The following is an 18,155-nucleotide window of genomic DNA, read 5'->3' on the forward strand; positions in this document are numbered from 1 at the left end:
TTATATTTGGTGTTTTCTGCTATTTTGCTGTAAACAGGTTTTTTGTGCTATTTATAGTTTTTTTAAAAATTTTTACTAATTCCAGTTAATCTTATGTAGATGTGGAATCCATTATCTATTAATAGTTAGTTAACTACCCATTGAAGTTAGCTCCTATTGAACCTACTTAGTTCAATAGGATCAGACTAGTGGATTAGTAGATCTACTATTTATGTGGAACCTCTTAATCTATCAGATGTGGAATCCATTTCCCAGAATCTCTTGCTGTGTTTAAGGTGTTTCTGCATAGAGGTCGCAGTCATCAGTCCAACCTCCCATTTCTGAAACTCCTCATGTTAGTCACTTCTGTTGCTCACACTTTCAACAAAATTTTTTAATCCCCTGGACTCCTGCCTTGTACTTTTTTCAAGGAGCCCAAGTCTTTGTAAACTAGTCTCTCACATTTTCATCTTTCTTGATACCTCAGCTAGCTTTTATTTCTGTCTTATTTGAACTGAAACTTCATTTATTAAGACCAGTATCATTTGTTTATTAAGTTCAGTAGTTTGTTTATTAAGTCACTTCAATTAGTTATGTCATTTTTTTTTATCACAGTGAGCACCTTAGGATCTATTTCTTTGTTTGTTTCTTCTTTCTTTGCTTTATAATTCAGCCATTTGATTTTTTATTTCCTCCTCATCACTGGCCCATGGATCAGGTTTGGGGGAGTTGGGAGTTTTGTGAGGCATTTTGTCTCTTTGTTTTCTCATGTTTCTTTTGCTTTTTTATGCAGAAGGTTGACTGTTGTTTAGAGTATAAAGACTTTGTTGCTAGTATGGAGTCCTCTTTCGTTAGTGTCTGTTTTCCGTTGATGCCATCTTGGCTTTATTTGCATTTTGCTATTTATCTACCTGTTCAACCTACTTCATTCAGTAGGATCAGACTGGTCATTTTGTTGCAAGGCAAGAATCCCTTGCACATGTGCCAATGTCACATCACATAAATCATGGACATTAAAACTTGTTTTTAACAAGTTTACCCTTTATCAATGCCCCACACAGATTGCTGCTAACAGAGATGGGGAAGGAAAAAGGAGGAGAAAATGACGGGGGAAATTAAGTCAGAGCAGAAGGAGAAAAGAGAAATACCAAGAACTGTAAAACAATGGGAGATCAGATTTTGTTGAAATTATTTTATAACTGGAGTAAAGGGCTACAGCTGAGGGGCTTTGGAAAAATATTTGTGGGAATGGCAATGGGAATAGAGAGGGAAGGAAGCATTTGGAGACTCAGAGACGTTGTGGGAGTGCCAGAGCCTGCTAAGATTGTGGGAGTTGGCTTATGTTTGCATCCTCCATGCACAGTTTCGTCAGTGTTACCCTGACTTGCCCATGAGAAGGGCCATTTAAGTTAAAGCAGCAGCTAAGTCCTATTTTCCTTTGCATATGCGGAGACACGTGCTACGTATGTGCAAATGAAAGGAGGGACAGAAGTGAGGGAAGATAACGGGGTATGAAAGAGAGGAAGAAAAAAGAAGGGAGGGGAGATACAATTCAAAACCCCACACAGTTTGAAGAACACAGAATTAAAGCAACCTCACTGTCCCATTTCTATTGCAGTCCGAGTTCAATTGCTGATCTCTGAGCTTGTGCTCCAGCTACTCATAAGTTGCTCAGTCGCTTGCCTGTGAGTGAGAAGGCTGCCCAACCAGTTGGTCTCTGGACAAACCTCCCATCTGCACGCCATGTTTCAGGGCTTTGCCTATGACCCAAGGTCAAACCACCTCAGCTAATGTGCAGAGGGAAAGGTGCAGTGTAATTTGCCCTGAACCCAGTTATCTAGAAGAGAACTGCAATATCACTGATGACAAAAAGGCAGATATTGGCATATAGTAAAAACTGATTAATAGCAACAAATATACCTCCACTGTCAGTAGCAAAGAAAACAGCAACAATAATAGAATTAAAGACAAATTGGATAGGGCTGGGGATTTAGCTCAGCGGCAAAAGCGCCTGCCTGGCAAGCGCAAGGTCGTGAGTTCGGTTCCCAGTACCGGAGAAAAACCAAAAAAAAAAAAAAAAAAAAATTGGATATTGACATACCATAAGAATCAGTAAAGTCATAACTGTACTACCCTTAAAAATAGAAAAGAGATCTGAAATGATATAGACTTAAGGAAGAACCAAATACTGACACATAGGGAATACCTACTAAGAGCATAACCTACCACCATTAACAGTAGAAACGTATACAGCAGTAATAGCAGGAGTCAACTAAATATCTAAAAACAAAGTTTAATAGTTATACTAATGAAATTGGAGGGTACACAAGGGAAATATGAACGAAGTAATATTTTTTTGGTACCGGGAATCAAATTTACAACCTCACACTTGCCAGGCAGGCACTGTGGCGCTAAGCTATATCCCCAGTGACAGAAGTAATATTTGAAAAAAGATAGATCAGAATGAAAAAGAGAGAAGACAAAAATGAGATATTTAAAGAGTAAAAAAGTTAGATAAAAATAACAGCAATGACAAATAAGAAAAAGAGAATAAAAGTAACTAAAAAAGAATGAAACAAAGAGCAAAAGAAAGAAAAAGAGAAGAAAAAAAGAAGAGAAACCCACATTTCAAAAACCAACAAAGAAAAAGGAAAACGAATCAAAAACTTTAGAGTGAGTGGTTTCTTTCCAGAGCATGCGGTCGAGGAATCCACCGAGGTGAGGAGGACTAACAAGGCACACCTAAGTCCTACTTGATTCCACTCTCACTTTGTGTGAGGGAATACAGAGTCCTGCCCCGACCAGCCTGCTGGGTGGCGTCCCGCAACATTGCTGTGTGCTGTGGGCTGTGTTTGCTCCAGCCACTCCCAGTCCTTGTGCCTCTGTGCACCCAAGTCATCCTCATCTCTGCGTGACTGTGTGACCTGAGGGCTTCTGAGGGGACCTCCTTGCTGGGGTGTGGAAAGAGGACTCCATACTAGCAACAAAGTCCTTATACTCTAAACAACAGTCAGCCTTCTGCACAAAAAAGCAAAAGAAACATCTCTATCCACACCCCTCTATCCACACCCCCCAATGCGGCAGCCCCCCGAGACCAGCCTAGGCGCTTCCATCATATGCTGGCAGACAGGGAAAGCAACAGGTTGCTGAGATCTGTGCAGGATGTGGGCAGTGGGGCAGGGGTGGTGGCCAGGCAGTCCACTGGACTTCATGCCGTCACTTCCGGGATCCTCTCCTCCCTGAAACCACACTCGACCAGCCTGGCTTCTCACCACCGTCCTCCCCAGCCTGGCTTCTCACCGCAGTCCTCCCCAGCCTGGCTTCTCACCGCAGTCCTCCCCAGCCTGAGCTAACCACTGCTTAAACTTCCGAAGGGATGTACAGTTAGCCTGCACCTCTCTGTGATTGCCTCTTGTGTCCACCTCCCCCCATGCGCTGTGAGAGGGTGGCCCTAGGACTCCTCAAGTGTAGTTGTTTTGGGGCTTCTGATTTCTGGAGCAACTCAGGCTTTTTGTTTTTGTTGGTTTTAGTTTATTAGTACCAATGCGCAGCACACAGTACTTACAGTCCTTGTGGGAAGCTGGCGCATGTATGTAAGGCATCTTGATTCCTTTCTTCATCCACCTTCCCTTCCCTCCATTCCCTTCTGCCTATCCGCTGATCCCCTTCCTTTGTTTTATTGCATACATGTTTGCAGTGCATGTTTAGATTCCTTGTGTGGAGCTGGTACATGCGCTTAATGCATCCTGATTCCTTTTTTCACCCATTAACCCTTTTCTCTCTTCCCTCTCCCTCCGTCTTTTGATCCCCTTGTCCTTTGAGATCTATCTATCTCCCCGCTTTGTCTTACACTTTATTTTGCTCTTTATATTTTGGGTTTCTCAGATAAGAAAAACAAAGTAATATTTAGACTGTGTGTCTGATTTATTTCACTTAACACTGTGGCCTCAAGGCGCACCCATTTTCCTACAAATGACTCAAGTTTATCTTTCTTTATACCGGTGTAGTGGAATACCTCCGTCAACCATTAACCCGCTCCCAACGCGGCTCCTGATGGATCACTCTCAAATACGGCAGTGCCGCATGGATTTCTTCTCCAGCTCCGGCTGCATGCGGAAGGAGGCACTTTCGGAGGCAAGCCCGCGCTATACACGCAGTTCACAGTCGCCGTGGGCTTTTCTGGGGCTGACCCTGCTGGCCTGGCCCGTCGTTTCTCCTCGGGGCTGCCGACACTCGCTGCCCTTACTGTGATTAGAGACAGATTCCTGCTCTCTAGCAGCTGCGCTTACATTCCAGCCCATTTCCTTCTTTTTGCCTGCATCGTCCTTGGTTTCTCTGCGGTTTCTCACTCTTCTGTTGGCTCTTTCTTCACTGCTGGAGCTTTTCTTCCTTTTCTCTTCTCTAAGTTGTTGCCTTCCAGGTCAGCCATGAGCCTTTTGGAGGTCACAGGTGGAATGTCCTCATTTATATCTAAAATATTCCCTAAAAGTTTCGCATTTGGAGGTAAGACTTAGCCACCAGTGGCAGGTCAGCGTGGGCGTGCCTTGGAAGAGGTGCCCTTGTGCTTGGTTCCCCCTCCCTCTGCCGTCTGACCACGATGCAGCCGCGCTCCTGTTCTGCGGACTTTCACCCTGTGGACTTTTATCGCTGCCTTGCTGCCAGGCATTTCTGACAACGGGTTGAATCTAGGAAACTGAAAGCCAAAATACATCTCTTGTCCTTTAAGTTTCATTACCAGGCTTTTCGTCCCAGCCGTGTGAAAGTGACTGGCTTTCTACATACTTATGTTCGTGCATTTTTACCTTCAGGGAACTGTTCCCAGTAGGACTGTGCTAAGGGAGGTGCTGCTGAGCTAGTAAAGGAGGCAGGAAAGAGCGGGACCCGCATCTGAGAACCGGGCGTTGTGAGGAGTGTCCCAGGGGTGGGCATCAAAAACCTTCAAGCATAAGAAAAGAGCTAGAATTTGGAAGTCTGCCATCACCAACACCTGGGGAAAATTCCACCATTATGGACTAGAACATACCCCATCTATGCATGAACAAAAGCATATTCTGTCCTCAGAGGAAGAAAAAAAAGTAGTGAAGAAACAGTAATACATCAGTGGCGGGGCATGGTGGTACACACTTGTAATCCCAGTACTCAGGAGGCTGAGGCAGGAGGATCATTGCAAGTTCGAGACCAGCCTTGGCTACAAAGGGAACTCAAGGCCAGCCTGAACTGTATAAGGAGACCCTGTCTCAAAAAAAAAAAAAATAAAAATAAAAAAATCAGAACATTTCCCTTCCTTTCTGCGGGTGTCTCAACCTGAGTCAAGGCCATGCTTTGCAGATAAGAAAGCAAAAACAGAAAAATAAAGCAATAAAAATACTTGGATTACATAATAACCTACTAATATGCATAAGATTGCACTGTGTACAGGCAGAATGAGATTAGTAACACGAATGTAATAAAACATGTTATGACTTGGTCACAGGGGAAATCCAGGGTGGGGAGCAGAGACCTAAAGGGACAGAAGGGAAAGGATAGAAATGGAATGAAAAATATATTTTTTCATTCAACCTTTCCTAATAATTAATAAACTGTTCATTCTTACCATTTTTTCTAACATGAAAGTTAGAATCAGTAAAGTTTGATGACAAAAATTGCGTTTAGTCTTCATGATTAGTTTACCGTTCCTGATTTGTTAACAGCAAACGCAGATTAAGAGCCTTTCTGTTTGGAATGGTTTCCCGGTTGTGTGGATGTTTCTGACAAATGGTAACAGTAACAGGTGACCACTCTGGTCACACTTTCAACTCGCTCAAATGAGCTCTGTATCACTTTGGCTCTGATGCAGACCTCCTGGCAGGGAAAGGAGTAGTACAAAAATATGCAGACATTATCTGCTGTTCTTTTTACAAACCATGAAACAACGCTGTTGGTCCTTCCATGTTGGAAATTTCCACCTTTAGGTACAGAAGGAAGCTAAATAAACACAATACGGAAAGTTCAGGAGGAACCAGCCCGAGACGGGCTTTGTGTGAGCAAAGGTTGGGTTTTTTCTATCTGGCTGTGGACAGGTTGAGATCCTGAATAACGTCAGCAGGTGGCCGGAGAAGTTCAGTTTATACAGGGTTTGGGGATGGGGTTATAATATCAAGGAATCTGGGTGGAGCGTTTGGGTCATCGTTCCCAGGATGGTCAGTGCGAACTTTCTGGCAAAGGCAGATTGTTTGTCCTGTCCTGAGTTTTCTTTACGGCCATCTGGGATGTTTGGGCAGTATGGCTCATAGTGGTGTCCTGTGCTTTGCAGAGGGCAGCATGTTTGCTGAGAGTGTCTCCTTCAGGTCAAGCATGACAAGGTCATTCTAATTTTGAGTGGATCCTACAAAGTCTAGTGCTGAGGAGGTGAGCACAAGACTTGGATTCCTTTACTCAACAGAGATTACTGCATATGGAACTGTAACAAACAGAGTTAGGGATTGTGCTTTCGGTCTAGAGTCCCGTCGTGGTGGCCTGTTAGGAGATGGCTAGTCTTCTTCTCTGGTCACTTGGGGTCAGAGAGCTGTGTGAATGCCATCAAAGACACATGACCCTGGTAAGGCCAGATGTACAGAGTCTGCCAAAGAGACATACACGCACTTCAGGAGGAGAAAAATAATAGCGTGAATTTTTTTCAACAGATGGTACTACCCTCATACGAGGGGACCCCAAAGGATCTCATATATCCCAGGAAACCCACTACACTTCCAGCCCTAGGGAAGAAATTGAAAATGCATGTGCAGCTGTCTCAGTTACCAAGATTACCCAAGCAGCAGTTCGCCTTACTAATAAGTGTCTGGAAGCCGGTGGCCACTACTTTGAGCATCTTCTGTAACTGAGGTTGTGAAAGGTAACTTGTTAATCTCGTGCTGTCTCAATAAATTTAATATTAGAATACTTATGTTTTCTTTTCCTGAAGTGAGTATGCATTTTTGGCAGACTCTGTCTCTCTGTCTCTGTCTCTCTTTATACATGTATATTTGTATATATTTTTTCACTTGCACATATGGAATATGACCATCTGGGAGCTAGAGAAGCAGCCAAGTGGCTCAAACCCACATTTTAAATGATAGAATGGAATGGAGTAGAGAATATGTCCAAAAATTAATGGTAAGTACAATTTTATAATAGTGTGTGTGTGTGTGTGTGTGTGTGTGTGTGTGTGTGTAATGCACTTGTGCATACACCTAACCCAAGATCCCCAGGCAGGGGAGCCAGGTATATTATAGAAAGTGATGAAAGCCTGAAAACTTCTTTCCCATTTATCGTTCCGTTCTGTGAACGGGATCTGAGCAGAGTTTGCAACAGGCTTCTTTAACCCAAGGGGAGACACTCCCGGGGAGGAATGATGCAGTTCCTGCCACCCGCAGGGTGAGCCGGGGCAAGTGTGCAGTGCAGCCTGGAAGGAAGAGCCCAAGAGCAAGCAGCACCCTGGGGTGCAGAGAGGGGAGGTGTAAAATGCCATTGGCCTGTCTAAGTGCAACAGAGTCCAAAGCTTGGGCAAAGACAGATCATAGCTCAAGTAGAGCTTTAGGTCCAGTGGGCTTCACACAGCTAGGAAATGGGCTGTAGACCACTTTGGGCTTCAACACCCTCACTGTGACTCAGAAAGACTTGACTCCGTAGTAGCCCACGGGGCTGGGTAAGAAGAGTGACTTGAAGAGCTTGCAGGCAGGGCAGGAAGGTGAGGATTTGGGAAATGAAACATTTTAAATGCGGTTGGTCTTGATCCGTGTGGGTAAGCAGAGTTGCTTCCACAGCACTTGAGTGTCTGGCGTATGTCACACACTGCTCTAGGTACAGGGGACAAAGCAGTGAGGAAGAAAGCCACACTGCGATGGAAATGACATTTATCACATAATACGGCACGGCTCTTTGCTAGCTGGCATCCCAGAGGAATCGAGTCAGGAACTGAAGTGAATGTGTCTCACCACCCACAATGGGACTCCCTTCTAAAATGGAGGGGTGATCAACTGGCTTTCTAAGTAGTGTCATTTTGGGAGTCAGATTTCCACTCTGCAGGTCTTACTTTTTTTTTTTTTAAATCTGGCTTCTTATTGTGGAAGGTTCTAAATACATACCATATTGACAGACTATTGTAATAACTGCCTCCCTCAGCTTCGGTGATTAAGAACTCAGGCTAATCTGCTTTTATCTGTGACAATTCCACATTGTGTTTGTTTGTTTGTTTGCTTGCTTGAGACAAGGTCTCACTATGCAGTTCAGGCTGGACTTGAACCTGCCTCAGCCTCTGGATTGCTTGGATTACAGGCATGTGCCACAACCCCTGGCTTTTCCCCACGATTTTTAATGAAAATTCTACTCCTTATAATCAGCCAAAAGTAGTAAGTATAAAAGATAAGGGCACTTTTTCCATGGACCGGAACAATGCCGTTTTCATGCATAAAATTGCCAGTCTTTCCTTATCATCAGCCAGCAGCCAACGTTCAAATTTGCCTAGTTTTCTCATAAAACCCATTTATATTTGAGTCAGCCTCTTCTTAAAGCCCACATTCCGCATTTTTCCATGTGTGTAATTTCTCCTTTAGACCATAGGTTCCCCACCACTTGTTTTTTCTTTTCCTTTCCCATTATTAGGTTTAAAAAATGTACTTTAGAGTTTCCCGTGGTCCTTGAATTTGATCATTTTGTTTACAAGGTATCATTAAATACCGCTGTGTGGTCTCCACACTTTCAGAAGTCTTCCTGAGAGATCTCTATTTGAGCAAGAAAACTTATTGACTAGCTCTGTACTTTCACCGGGAGGCATAAAATACCTGCTTGCTGTGCTTTTTATTAGCAGTCAGAGATGACCATTGCCCAGATCTAATTTTCCTCCAATATTTTACAGTATGGGAGCCGAACCCGGGGTTTCATAGAGCTACATATACTTTATTTTTTTCTTTTTTGAATTTTGACACAAATTTTGGCTAAGTTGCTAATTAGACTCAAAGTTGCTGTCCTCTGTCTCAGCCTCCCAGGATGTTTGGATTACGGGCTTGTGCCACCGTGCCCAGCTTCCCCAACTCTCCTGGGGTCTGACTAATGCACTAAGTATGGAATTGGGAAAGATCTGTCTCTCTGTTTCCTCTGGGGACCAAGAAATGGAGGGAAAGGGGAGGGAGAGGAAGGAAAGGGGCTGAAAAAAGAAGTGCGCAGTGTTGTAAGCAGGCATGACTCCCCAGAAAGCATCTGATCACTGGGTACTGCAAACATGCGCTACCAAAATTAAAATCGAGAAAAGGTAACAGAATGCTTTGGATCAACTTTATGCTAATAAAGTATAAAATTTAGAGGAAAAAAAAGCATATACAATTTATTGATCCTGGGTATGAATTTATTACTTCTTTAGTAATAACAATAACAACTGTAAGGCGGCGTTCTGAGGCCCTGCGTGGATGACCAAGGGTTCATTGTTCCTGGATTACTTGTTCCTCTAGGCCTTCTCTAACTTTGCACAGATTAAGACAGGTTTTTAAAGGAAAAAATGTCATGCGTTCATACTTGCAATTTCCTGAACAGCTTTTCACTGGCTTTCCTTTTCTATATCAGTGTCCCTGTGGTTTATGGTGAACATCCTTCTTCTATCTAATGGTATCATAATCCTGCACTTGCTTTGTGACAGTGACGTATACAGAGTAAAACGAAGCCATCGCAACTACTGTTGTTGTTCTCGGTAGTGCTACAAAATAGTGTAAGACTTCTCTAGTTTGTGTCTGTTCTTACCTTGTAGACCACCAGAAATTCACTTTCCTCATGATATGTCTGAAAACCCTAAAGTAAGTTTTGTTTAGGCCAACCAGCTGAGATTAGTGTGTTTGATTTTGGTCTGCATTTTTATAAATGTAGTTTTAAATATTTGATAATGTAGCTACTTAGGTATATAAACATTTTCAGGGGAACAAGGTAAAAAAATATGTATTCAATTAAATCTAGCTTTATGCCCTGTCCCTCCAATCAAAAACATCTTTTCCTCTAAAAATACTTACATCTGGCTGGGTAGGGTGGCACACGTCTGTAATCCCAGACTTGGGAAGGCTGAGGCAGTAGGATCACCATGAGTTTGAGCCCAGCTTGGGCTACATAGTGAGTTCAAGTTCTCCCTGGACTGCATAGCAAGGCCCTGTCTCCAAAAACCAAAAAACAACGAAACAAACAAAAAACCATTTTATTTCTAAGGTTGTCTCCATTCTTTATGCATAAAATGTATCTATGTTTTCAACCTTCTTGAACCAGAAGCAAGTTATTGTATACATATTCCTACACCTTGTTTTGATACTTTACACACCCTGGAAATGACAAGCAGGATACTCTTCATTCATGATATTAAGCTATTTTTTTCTTTTCTGGTACCAGGAATCAAACTCACAACCTCGTGCTTGCCAGGCAGGCGCTTTGCCGCTGAGCTAAATCCCCAGCCCTACATGCTATTAAGCTATTAAGGCTTCTGTTTTGTGGATGAACCCTCGTAAAGGGCATTTGAGTTATGTGTGGTCTTCCCCATTCCCATTTCAAATAGAGCTGAGTTCAGCAACCTTCAGCATATAGCTATTTGTACTTTTCCAAACTTTGAAGGCTCAGACTGTTTAAAGTGGGGTCATTGGCTCAAACATATGTATAAATTTCCACAAAGATTGTCTAATTTCCCAATTGTAGTTTTTATTCATTTTTCTACTGGCAGCAGCTTCATACATATAATGCAATTTTCTACAATTTCACCCATAAACTAAATTTTTGCAATTTCCCCAAATACAATAGCATAGAAATTGAATCTTGGTGTACATTTCCTAATTTAATTTCCCTTATTAGATGAGAGCTTGAACATGTTTTTGTATATTTCAGAAATTTTTATATGTCTTCTTTTACCCCTGCTTAACTTTATTATTATCCTCTTCCCCCCTGGTTCTTAACCTCTGAAGTTCAGGGAGAAATGTCCCAAGTTAATGACCCAGGATCCCTTGAGCCTCAGCACACACCCTCTGCACAGCATCCCCACCTTGTGCCTTGTCCTTGCACAGGGCACCAATGGAGGTTTGACTTAGGTAGTGATTCTCTTTCATGACCTGTTGCACAACTTGTAGCTCATTAGCTTGCATGTTTACTCAAGAAAACGATAATCCTAAAGGAATAAAAGGATGTCATCCAACATTAATTCTCCTGCTAATGACCAGAATGGGTACATTGGTAGCAGAATGCCAGGAACACTGAAAACATGCAGTGTACACGTCCATTTACAATGTGTTTGAAGTCTCACTGACAGCCCAGCAGTTCCTTGCTGTTGCACCTTCAGTAAGAGGAGCCCTGGGTGTCAGATAACCAGGGCACAGCCAGATGTCCTCTCCTCTTAGCCCAAAACCCCAGATTCCTGTATTTTATTCACCCAGCGGTGGTCACATCTGGGTGCATCGCAGCGCGGTCCAGCTGCCTCAGGGAATCCTACACCGCCTTCCCGGTGCCGAATCATGAGAACAATGCAGCTAAGGAAGAGGCTGGCTGCCTCGGTTTCCCTATTTTCTGTTGCCCTAATCAGAGCCCACAGAGTCACCAAAAAGATCTTCTTTGTTCAGGAGAGCTTTCGCATCACTTGCCACAGTGTCAAGGAAATAATTTTGCAAATAAAAGGTCTTTGTGAAGTGAAGGCCGGTGGCGATGGGTCCTCCAGTGACTGCAAGGAATGTCTCAGCAATCTGCTTCGTCTTCTCCCATAAAGATTCATCGCTCTCAGCCGACAGCAAGTGGGGAAATTGAAGGTTTGCCTTGAGGTTCTCCAGGGACACGTGCAAATCCTCTGCCATCTGTTCTAGTGATTCATCATCCAGCCCAAAAGAAGACCTGTACAGGGCCAAAGTCTCCTCTAGCTTCTTCATTTCACTATCACTGAAGAGGCCCACGAGGGGGATGGCAGCGAACAGTCCGTCCTTCAGGGCCTCCAGCCAGACATTCTGCTTCAGGGAGTCTCTCTTCTGATCAATGGTGGTTTCTGTAAGGGTGGACAGGCACTGCATGAAGATGTGACGCTTGTGAGCCGGCAGGTCCTTCAGAAGCGTGGTCTCCAGCACAGGGAAGTCGTAGTCAGATACATCAAGGCTGGAGACAAAGAAGATTTTATCAACTGTCACACTGGCCTCCTGCAGCTGTGTCAGACAGTATTTTTGGATCTGCTGCAGGACTTCGTCCTTATTGAAGGTCATTGGCTTAAATCTTTGAGAAGTGACTAAATCGTGATCAATTTTTGTTCGAACAAAGTAGATCTTCTTTTTCATTTCTGCAATGGCTTTAGCCAACTGTATATCATTGTATTTGAAGCTGGTAGCAGAGATGATAAAGAAGAGGTCATAATCAGCAATTTCATTCAGATACTTTTGTAATTGGAAGTCAGTGGACCCAAGGCCAGGTAGGTCCCACAGTGTCACACCTGGACACTTTGGAAAAGTGTATGCAGTTCCCTGCACGGTCGTCAACACCGGCCCAGTGGTAGCCACACCTTCCTCTTCATGTCCCATGCCCCGCAGGGCATTGATGAAAGTGGATGTTCCTGCTCCAGTCTCCCCAATCACTGCAATGCTCAGGGGTGCGTTCTCAATGTCTTTCCAGGCAGCTTTGATGGCGGAAGCTGCTTTCCGAACATCCCCCTCCTCCAGATGTGACCGAATCACAGCCCAGATTTCCTGTGAGGAGATTTGACTTTCCATCTTGAAATTTTTAAAAAGTGTGCAAAGGCTGTAACAGGCAGAAGTCCCACCCTCTATGGAGACGGTGTGGAGGAACAGGACCGAGGCATGGCCTGGAACCGTGGAGGAAACTAGTGGAAGACACAAGTGGGAAGGTCAGGAGTTAGCACACAGGAAAGACCTGGGTCTTCCTGTCACAACAGAGCCACGCCCCCAGTCCCACACTACAGTGGAAAAGTGCTCACTCTCTGTTCCCTGGTGTGGCTGGGACTTCTGCTGCAGGTGCAGACTTGGTCCCCGTCCAGGCTTTTTCTTTGCCTTAGACTGCTCCTGTTCCTTTCAGAATCCCTCATTAAATTCAAGGTCTGATTTCCCACTGAAACGTTCCTGTCTCTTTATAGTATTTATATTGTTTTAGCTGTTTTTGTTGTTGGGAAAATAATTGCACACGGTGGCCATCTAAAAGGCAGCAACAGAACACCACTTCCCGCTGCTGTGTGGCAGTGACTCCTGGCTACAGTACTAACTCTAAAGCTACAATCGTCACAAACACTTCGAACACTTCTTGGTTACTTTTCTCTCCTTGCTGAGATGAAATATCCTTATATTGTATGCAAACTACCCGCCCCAGGGCAGGTGTAGCTCTCACACCCATAATCCCGACATTGGACCATGAATCAATCCTAAACTCTAGAAGCCCTTCCCATGACTGCATGCGACTTTAGGGGGACACCCAGACACAAACTGTAACAGTGATGTTTGTGAAAGAATAGACAGATACAAGAGTGGACCAAGACAACAGAAAAATATAGTCAAGTGATCTTAGGTGAAGATGCCAAGGCAATACAAAGGAGAAAGATGTTCTCTTCAGAAGAAGTACTGGTATAACCAGACAGCCACCCATAGGAAAGTGCATCTAGATATAGAATTTACATCCCCACAGAAATGAACATGAAATTGGTTACAGATCTACATGTAGCATGCAAAGCCATCAAAATCCAAGAAGGTAACAGAGGAGAAAATCTGTATGGCCCAGGGTATGGCAATTTTTAAAAAATACAACAGGAAAGAAAAACACAAAGAAGTTGATAAGGTGTACTTTGTTAAAATTTAAATTTTTTTAAGAGGTAAGACAGTATCAACAGAACGAAGACAGTCCAACAACTGGGAAAAAATATTTGCAAAAGACCCATGTGTGGTGGTGCACACCTGTGATCCCAGCACACTGGGAGGCTGAAGCAGGAGGATCACAAATGCAACACCAGCCTGTAAAACTTAGGTCTGGGGATGTAGCTCAGAGCAAAGGGTCTGGACTCAGTCTCCTGTTTCAAGAAAAAAAATTGCAAGAGATACAGCTGATGAAATACTGTAATTCAAAATATACTGAGAGCTTTTAAAACCAAACAATAAGAAAACAAACAACACTATTAAAAATGAGCTGAAACCTTAGCAGACACATCAGCAGAGAAGACACAGAGATGGAAGTACACTCCCCCAGTGTGCCACAAGGGAAACACAACGAAAAGTTCCACGAGATGCCAGCACACACCAGTGGGCTTGGCCGCAGTCAGGAACACAGACAGCAGCCAGGGTTGGCAAGGGTGCGGGAGAGCTGGGCCCTCTGCTGTAGGCGTGGCGCAGAGCTGCACATCCGCTTCAGTAGACAGTCTGCAAGGTTCTTACAAAACTAAACATACTGAACCTACAGGGTCCTGGCTATCACATAGCACAGCTGAAAACTTTTGTGCCCACTAAAACCTGCACATTGATGTTTCTAGACAATTTATCTGTAATGCCAGGGCTTCGTTACAGCTACTCTCCTTCTGTACACTCGTGGATTAATAAACCCTGGTCCCACCAGCAAGTGGAATATGTTCAGTACTAAAAAGAACTGAGCCTTCAAGCCAGGGAAAGCCTTGGAGGAAGCCAAGCCCTAAATGCATATTACTGAATGGAAGAAGTCCAAAGACTACACACTGTATGAGTCCAACTTTATGAGATTCTAGGAAAGGCAAAAGTATGAAAAGTTTGAAATATCAGTGGTTGTTGGGGTTGGTGGTTGGGGGTGCAAAGACGCAGCATGAAGGACTTTCAGACATGAAATACTTGATGTGACACGGGTGCATTTGACCCTTGGCGGCCGCACCGCAAGGGCCAGCTCGAAATTCCTCACTGCGAATGCTCATGCCGCGCAGCGCAGGTTCGTCTGCACCGCTCTGGCGGGGCATAGAGATAGTGGGAGTGCGGAGCCCTCTGTACGTTCTTCAGATATTTTCTCTACAATTGAAACTACTCTCAAAATAAAATTATAAAGAGAAAGAAAAAGAAAAACATGCTGATTATTTACTTGGGACTGTGTAAAACCAGCCCACCTCTCCGGGGGGCCCACTCCTCACCAAAGCCTCGCTTGTGAATAAAGGGGCCAACAGCCAGGCAGGGAGAGCAGCCACTGGGGGACTCGTTAGGGCAGGGAGAGTGGTGGGGAGAAGACCTCACGAGGAGTCATGAGGCGAAGGGGTGAGCACAGGCCGCAGGAGGGGTCACGGAGCTGTTGTATGGGGTGGACAAAGCAAGGAGGTCTCCCTCGTGTCAGGGGATTTGCCCTGGCTCTACAGTCCTGGACCTTTGTGATGATGGAGACTTATTCTGTTAAGATGGGGAAAAAAAATCACATGCCCAGGACAAAATATAATGAACGATGGGCAAGACTTCTACACTGCACCTCACAGAGAGAAAGCATAGAATTACTAGACCAGGAACCAAGAAACCTCAGGTCAAAGCTGATGTCTGGGCAGAAGACAGGTTTAAGCCGTGTCCTCTGGCTGCAAGTGAGGGGCCGGGCAGACCCTCCAGAGGCTCCCTGGAAGTCCCCTGCTGCAGCCCAGGGGGACAGGAGAGAGTAAGAGCACTCTGAGAAATAATTTTTCCGAGTAGGCAGACGAGATCTGGCTTGGTGTCCATGACGAGGGACGCAAGCATTCTCCATGGAAACAAAAACGAGGAAGGCCTGCACGTCACCAGATGGCTGAGGAGTGCGTGTGCCACTAATGAGCACGATGTCAGCGCTTCTGTCCTTCCAGCAGGAACTTCTCCACAGCAACGGGAGGGGAAACCTTGAGCGTCCGGCAGCCGCGGGGCCAACCCACTGCGGTGTGAACACACCGCCCCCTGCAGCTCCTCTGGGACGCAGAGCTGTGCCAAAGACAGAATCAGGGAGCGGAGGAGTGGGAGAGCCGGCCCCAGCCAGGGCCTCGGCTGGGACCCGACCGTGCGACTTCAGCCTCAGCGCACCATCCTGTGCATCGCAGGGGCTGTCAGGCGGGGCACAGCAGGGGCGTGGACACGGGTGCTGAGATGGGTGCTGGGACCTGAGCAGGTAAGGAGGTGGGGACGGAGTGACAGACAGTGGACAGAACAGATGCAGACATCGGATTCTGGGTCCCGAGCAAAGTGCAACCACAGAGCCCGGGCCTGCTGCCCAGGTTCCACACAGAGCCATACGGTGCGTGGGGTCGTCTGTTAAAAGTTGTTTTCTGCTCAACGACTAAGGGGTGGTAGCTGGGGCAGAGCACTCCCTGGGTTCCTGGGGCCTCGCTTCAGAGCTGCTGGGAGTGTGTCCGCCAAGCGTGAGAGGAGAGAGGCGGGAGGGAGGGCGACATACCGAGGTCAGCCTCGCTCGGATAAACCTCGGGTGTGGATCTGTGCCCAGTTCCTCTTCTCATTCTAACGGCTGCACAAAGACTTTCCAATGATTTTCACCTTCAAATTAGGGATCCCAGATACTGAGCAGTTGGGAGAGAACCACGGACTGACCCTTACTAAATGGCAGGCCGGGATTCAAGGCGCACCGGGCCTCCCACCGGGTACAGAGCTCTTTGCAGAGAAGCGAAGGACAAACGCACAGTTGGGAGGGAGAGGCGCACACAGGACTCAGAGTGCAGGTGTACGGGGCCCGCGTCCCTCCAGCTGAACGGCATCCCCTGTCTTCCAGTTGGAAGTATTTCAGTTCTTAGATGAGCAATGTATTAGGCTGGACTTCCTCACTGAAAGACCCTATTCACGGACACTGCTGTGTTTCACATGCTCCTTCTGCAGGGCAAAGGGCAGTACTGACTGGCCTCAGAAATATCCAAAGTATTTAAATTCTCTGACTGGTTTATGGCTGTCCGTGCATCACCCCGCCTCAGACTTCTAAGTTCCTGACACCTGGAACCAAGCGTTCAGGTTCGCCCACCCTCGGATTTACTGACCTATGGTTCTATTTGTAAGGCATGTATTAATTCCAAAATGTTTTCTCACTTACCAGCTCCTTAGAGAAAACAGGTTCCTGGTGTCAGAGTTGAGCTCCTGAGGTTCCGCTAGAAGAGCTGAATTGCTGAAGGGTACAGGAAACACCTTCTGCCCACACCTGCCGTCCCGGGCAGTGCAGGGCCAGGCTCGGGGGCCAGCACAGAGGGAAACTGTGCTGACCTTCACCAAAAATAGCTGAACAGCCTCTCAGGAGCTCTGAGGACTTAAATCATCTCTGGCTTCTGCTCTCCTCAGGCAGGAATGTGGGCAACAGCAGGGAAGGGAGGGGCCCAAAGTGCAGGACACAGAAAGTCCAGGAACAGGAAAGCGAAACTGCAGCTCTGGAAGCTTCTCTTCCCAGAAACGGAGCCAGTGCTGGGCAGTGAAAGTGAAAGGCCCTGTGGTCATGGTTTTTTATGGTGTGGGAAGGGCACAGGAGGCCAGGACAGGGTGTTCCAGTGACGGAGGGATTGCTCTGACGAGACTCCAGCTTCAGGCCAGGCAGGCTCTGAACCAAGACTTACAGAACTCGAGCTGTGTCCTGGGCTCATGCCTCCCACAACCTCCCTGAGGCTCTCACAGACCAGATTCTGGCAGGGAGACAGAATAAACAAACAACAGGTGTGGGCCATGTCCCTGCCCAGTTGCAGAGAGTTTCAGAAACTTTAGGAATTTCCTGTTCAAGGAATGTCTTTGTTAACAAATTGTGGACTCTGAGCCAAATTTGGGATGGTAGGAAAGAAAAAATAAACAAAGGGCTCAAATTCAATCGTTCACTAGGAGAACTCACTGAAATCTAGAAAGTGCTGTCCTTCCCCCTGCCATGTGACTGTGGGGGACTTACATGGGGTAGGGTCTGGGGGAGCACAGAGCTTCACAGCCTTTAAAACAAACATATTTTCTGCCTCTATGAACCTCCTCAGATCTCTTTAGTGCTTCAGGAGCTGAGGTGTCGGCTCCACACAGAATCCTAGGTCTATAAGTGCCAGGTGAGTATTTCTTTTTTTTTTTTTTCTTTTTTCTTTTAAAGAGTAAAAGAAGGATAACATAATAATAGGGGGGACTTAGCAAATTACAGACAAAATGGTAGGAAATTATCAATGGTTATCGTTTTACATATTATTATCTACAAAATAGTTTCTCAGGAAAACAAATAGACAAATAATAGTGAGTTAGAGACAAAAGAGGTAGGAG

At 45.4% G+C, this 18,155-nt stretch overlaps 2 protein-coding genes across 2 annotated transcripts in view; both read right to left on the minus strand.

Annotated features, from left to right (window-relative positions):
• The window catches only part of LOC106146313 (interferon-inducible GTPase 1-like), a gene marked incomplete at its 5' end in the record, with an annotated part of 39,745 nt that extends 22,378 nt beyond the window's left edge, over positions 1-17,367 (minus strand). Inside the window, 1 exon segment of the mRNA XM_013508123.1 lies at positions 16,975-17,367.
• Positions 10,154-14,899, minus strand: LOC102013057 (interferon-inducible GTPase 1-like). The gene is made up of 3 exons (XM_013507347.1): positions 14,818-14,899; positions 13,881-13,964; positions 10,154-12,802 (listed from the first exon to the last, which is right to left on the minus strand). The coding sequence occupies exons 1-3, from the start codon at positions 14,897-14,899 to the stop codon at positions 11,523-11,525; spliced, it is 1,446 nt and encodes a 481-aa protein (XP_013362801.1). The 3' UTR covers positions 10,154-11,522.
• Positions 17,368-18,155: the final 788 nt, after the last annotated feature.

Source organism: Chinchilla lanigera, unplaced genomic scaffold (genome assembly GCF_000276665.1).
Source record: "Chinchilla lanigera isolate Chin_1 unplaced genomic scaffold, ChiLan1.0 scaffold00007, whole genome shotgun sequence".
NCBI classification, from domain to species: domain Eukaryota; kingdom Metazoa; phylum Chordata; class Mammalia; order Rodentia; family Chinchillidae; genus Chinchilla; species Chinchilla lanigera.

Bases quoted from the DNA above. Each gene is read 5' to 3' on its own strand.
- LOC102013057 (XM_013507347.1), bottom strand. From the start codon at position 14,899: ATGCCCCGCCAGAGCGGTGCAGACGAACCTGCGCTGCGCGGCATGAGC. The intron at 13,965-14,817 runs GTGCGGCCGCCA...CTTTGCTCTGAG, and splicing joins ATTTCGAGCTGGCCCTTGCG to CTACATCCCCAGACCTAAGT. The intron at 12,803-13,880 runs GTGTGCACCACC...GTCTTCCACTAG, and splicing joins CCAGTGTGCTGGGATCACAG to TTTCCTCCACGGTTCCAGGC.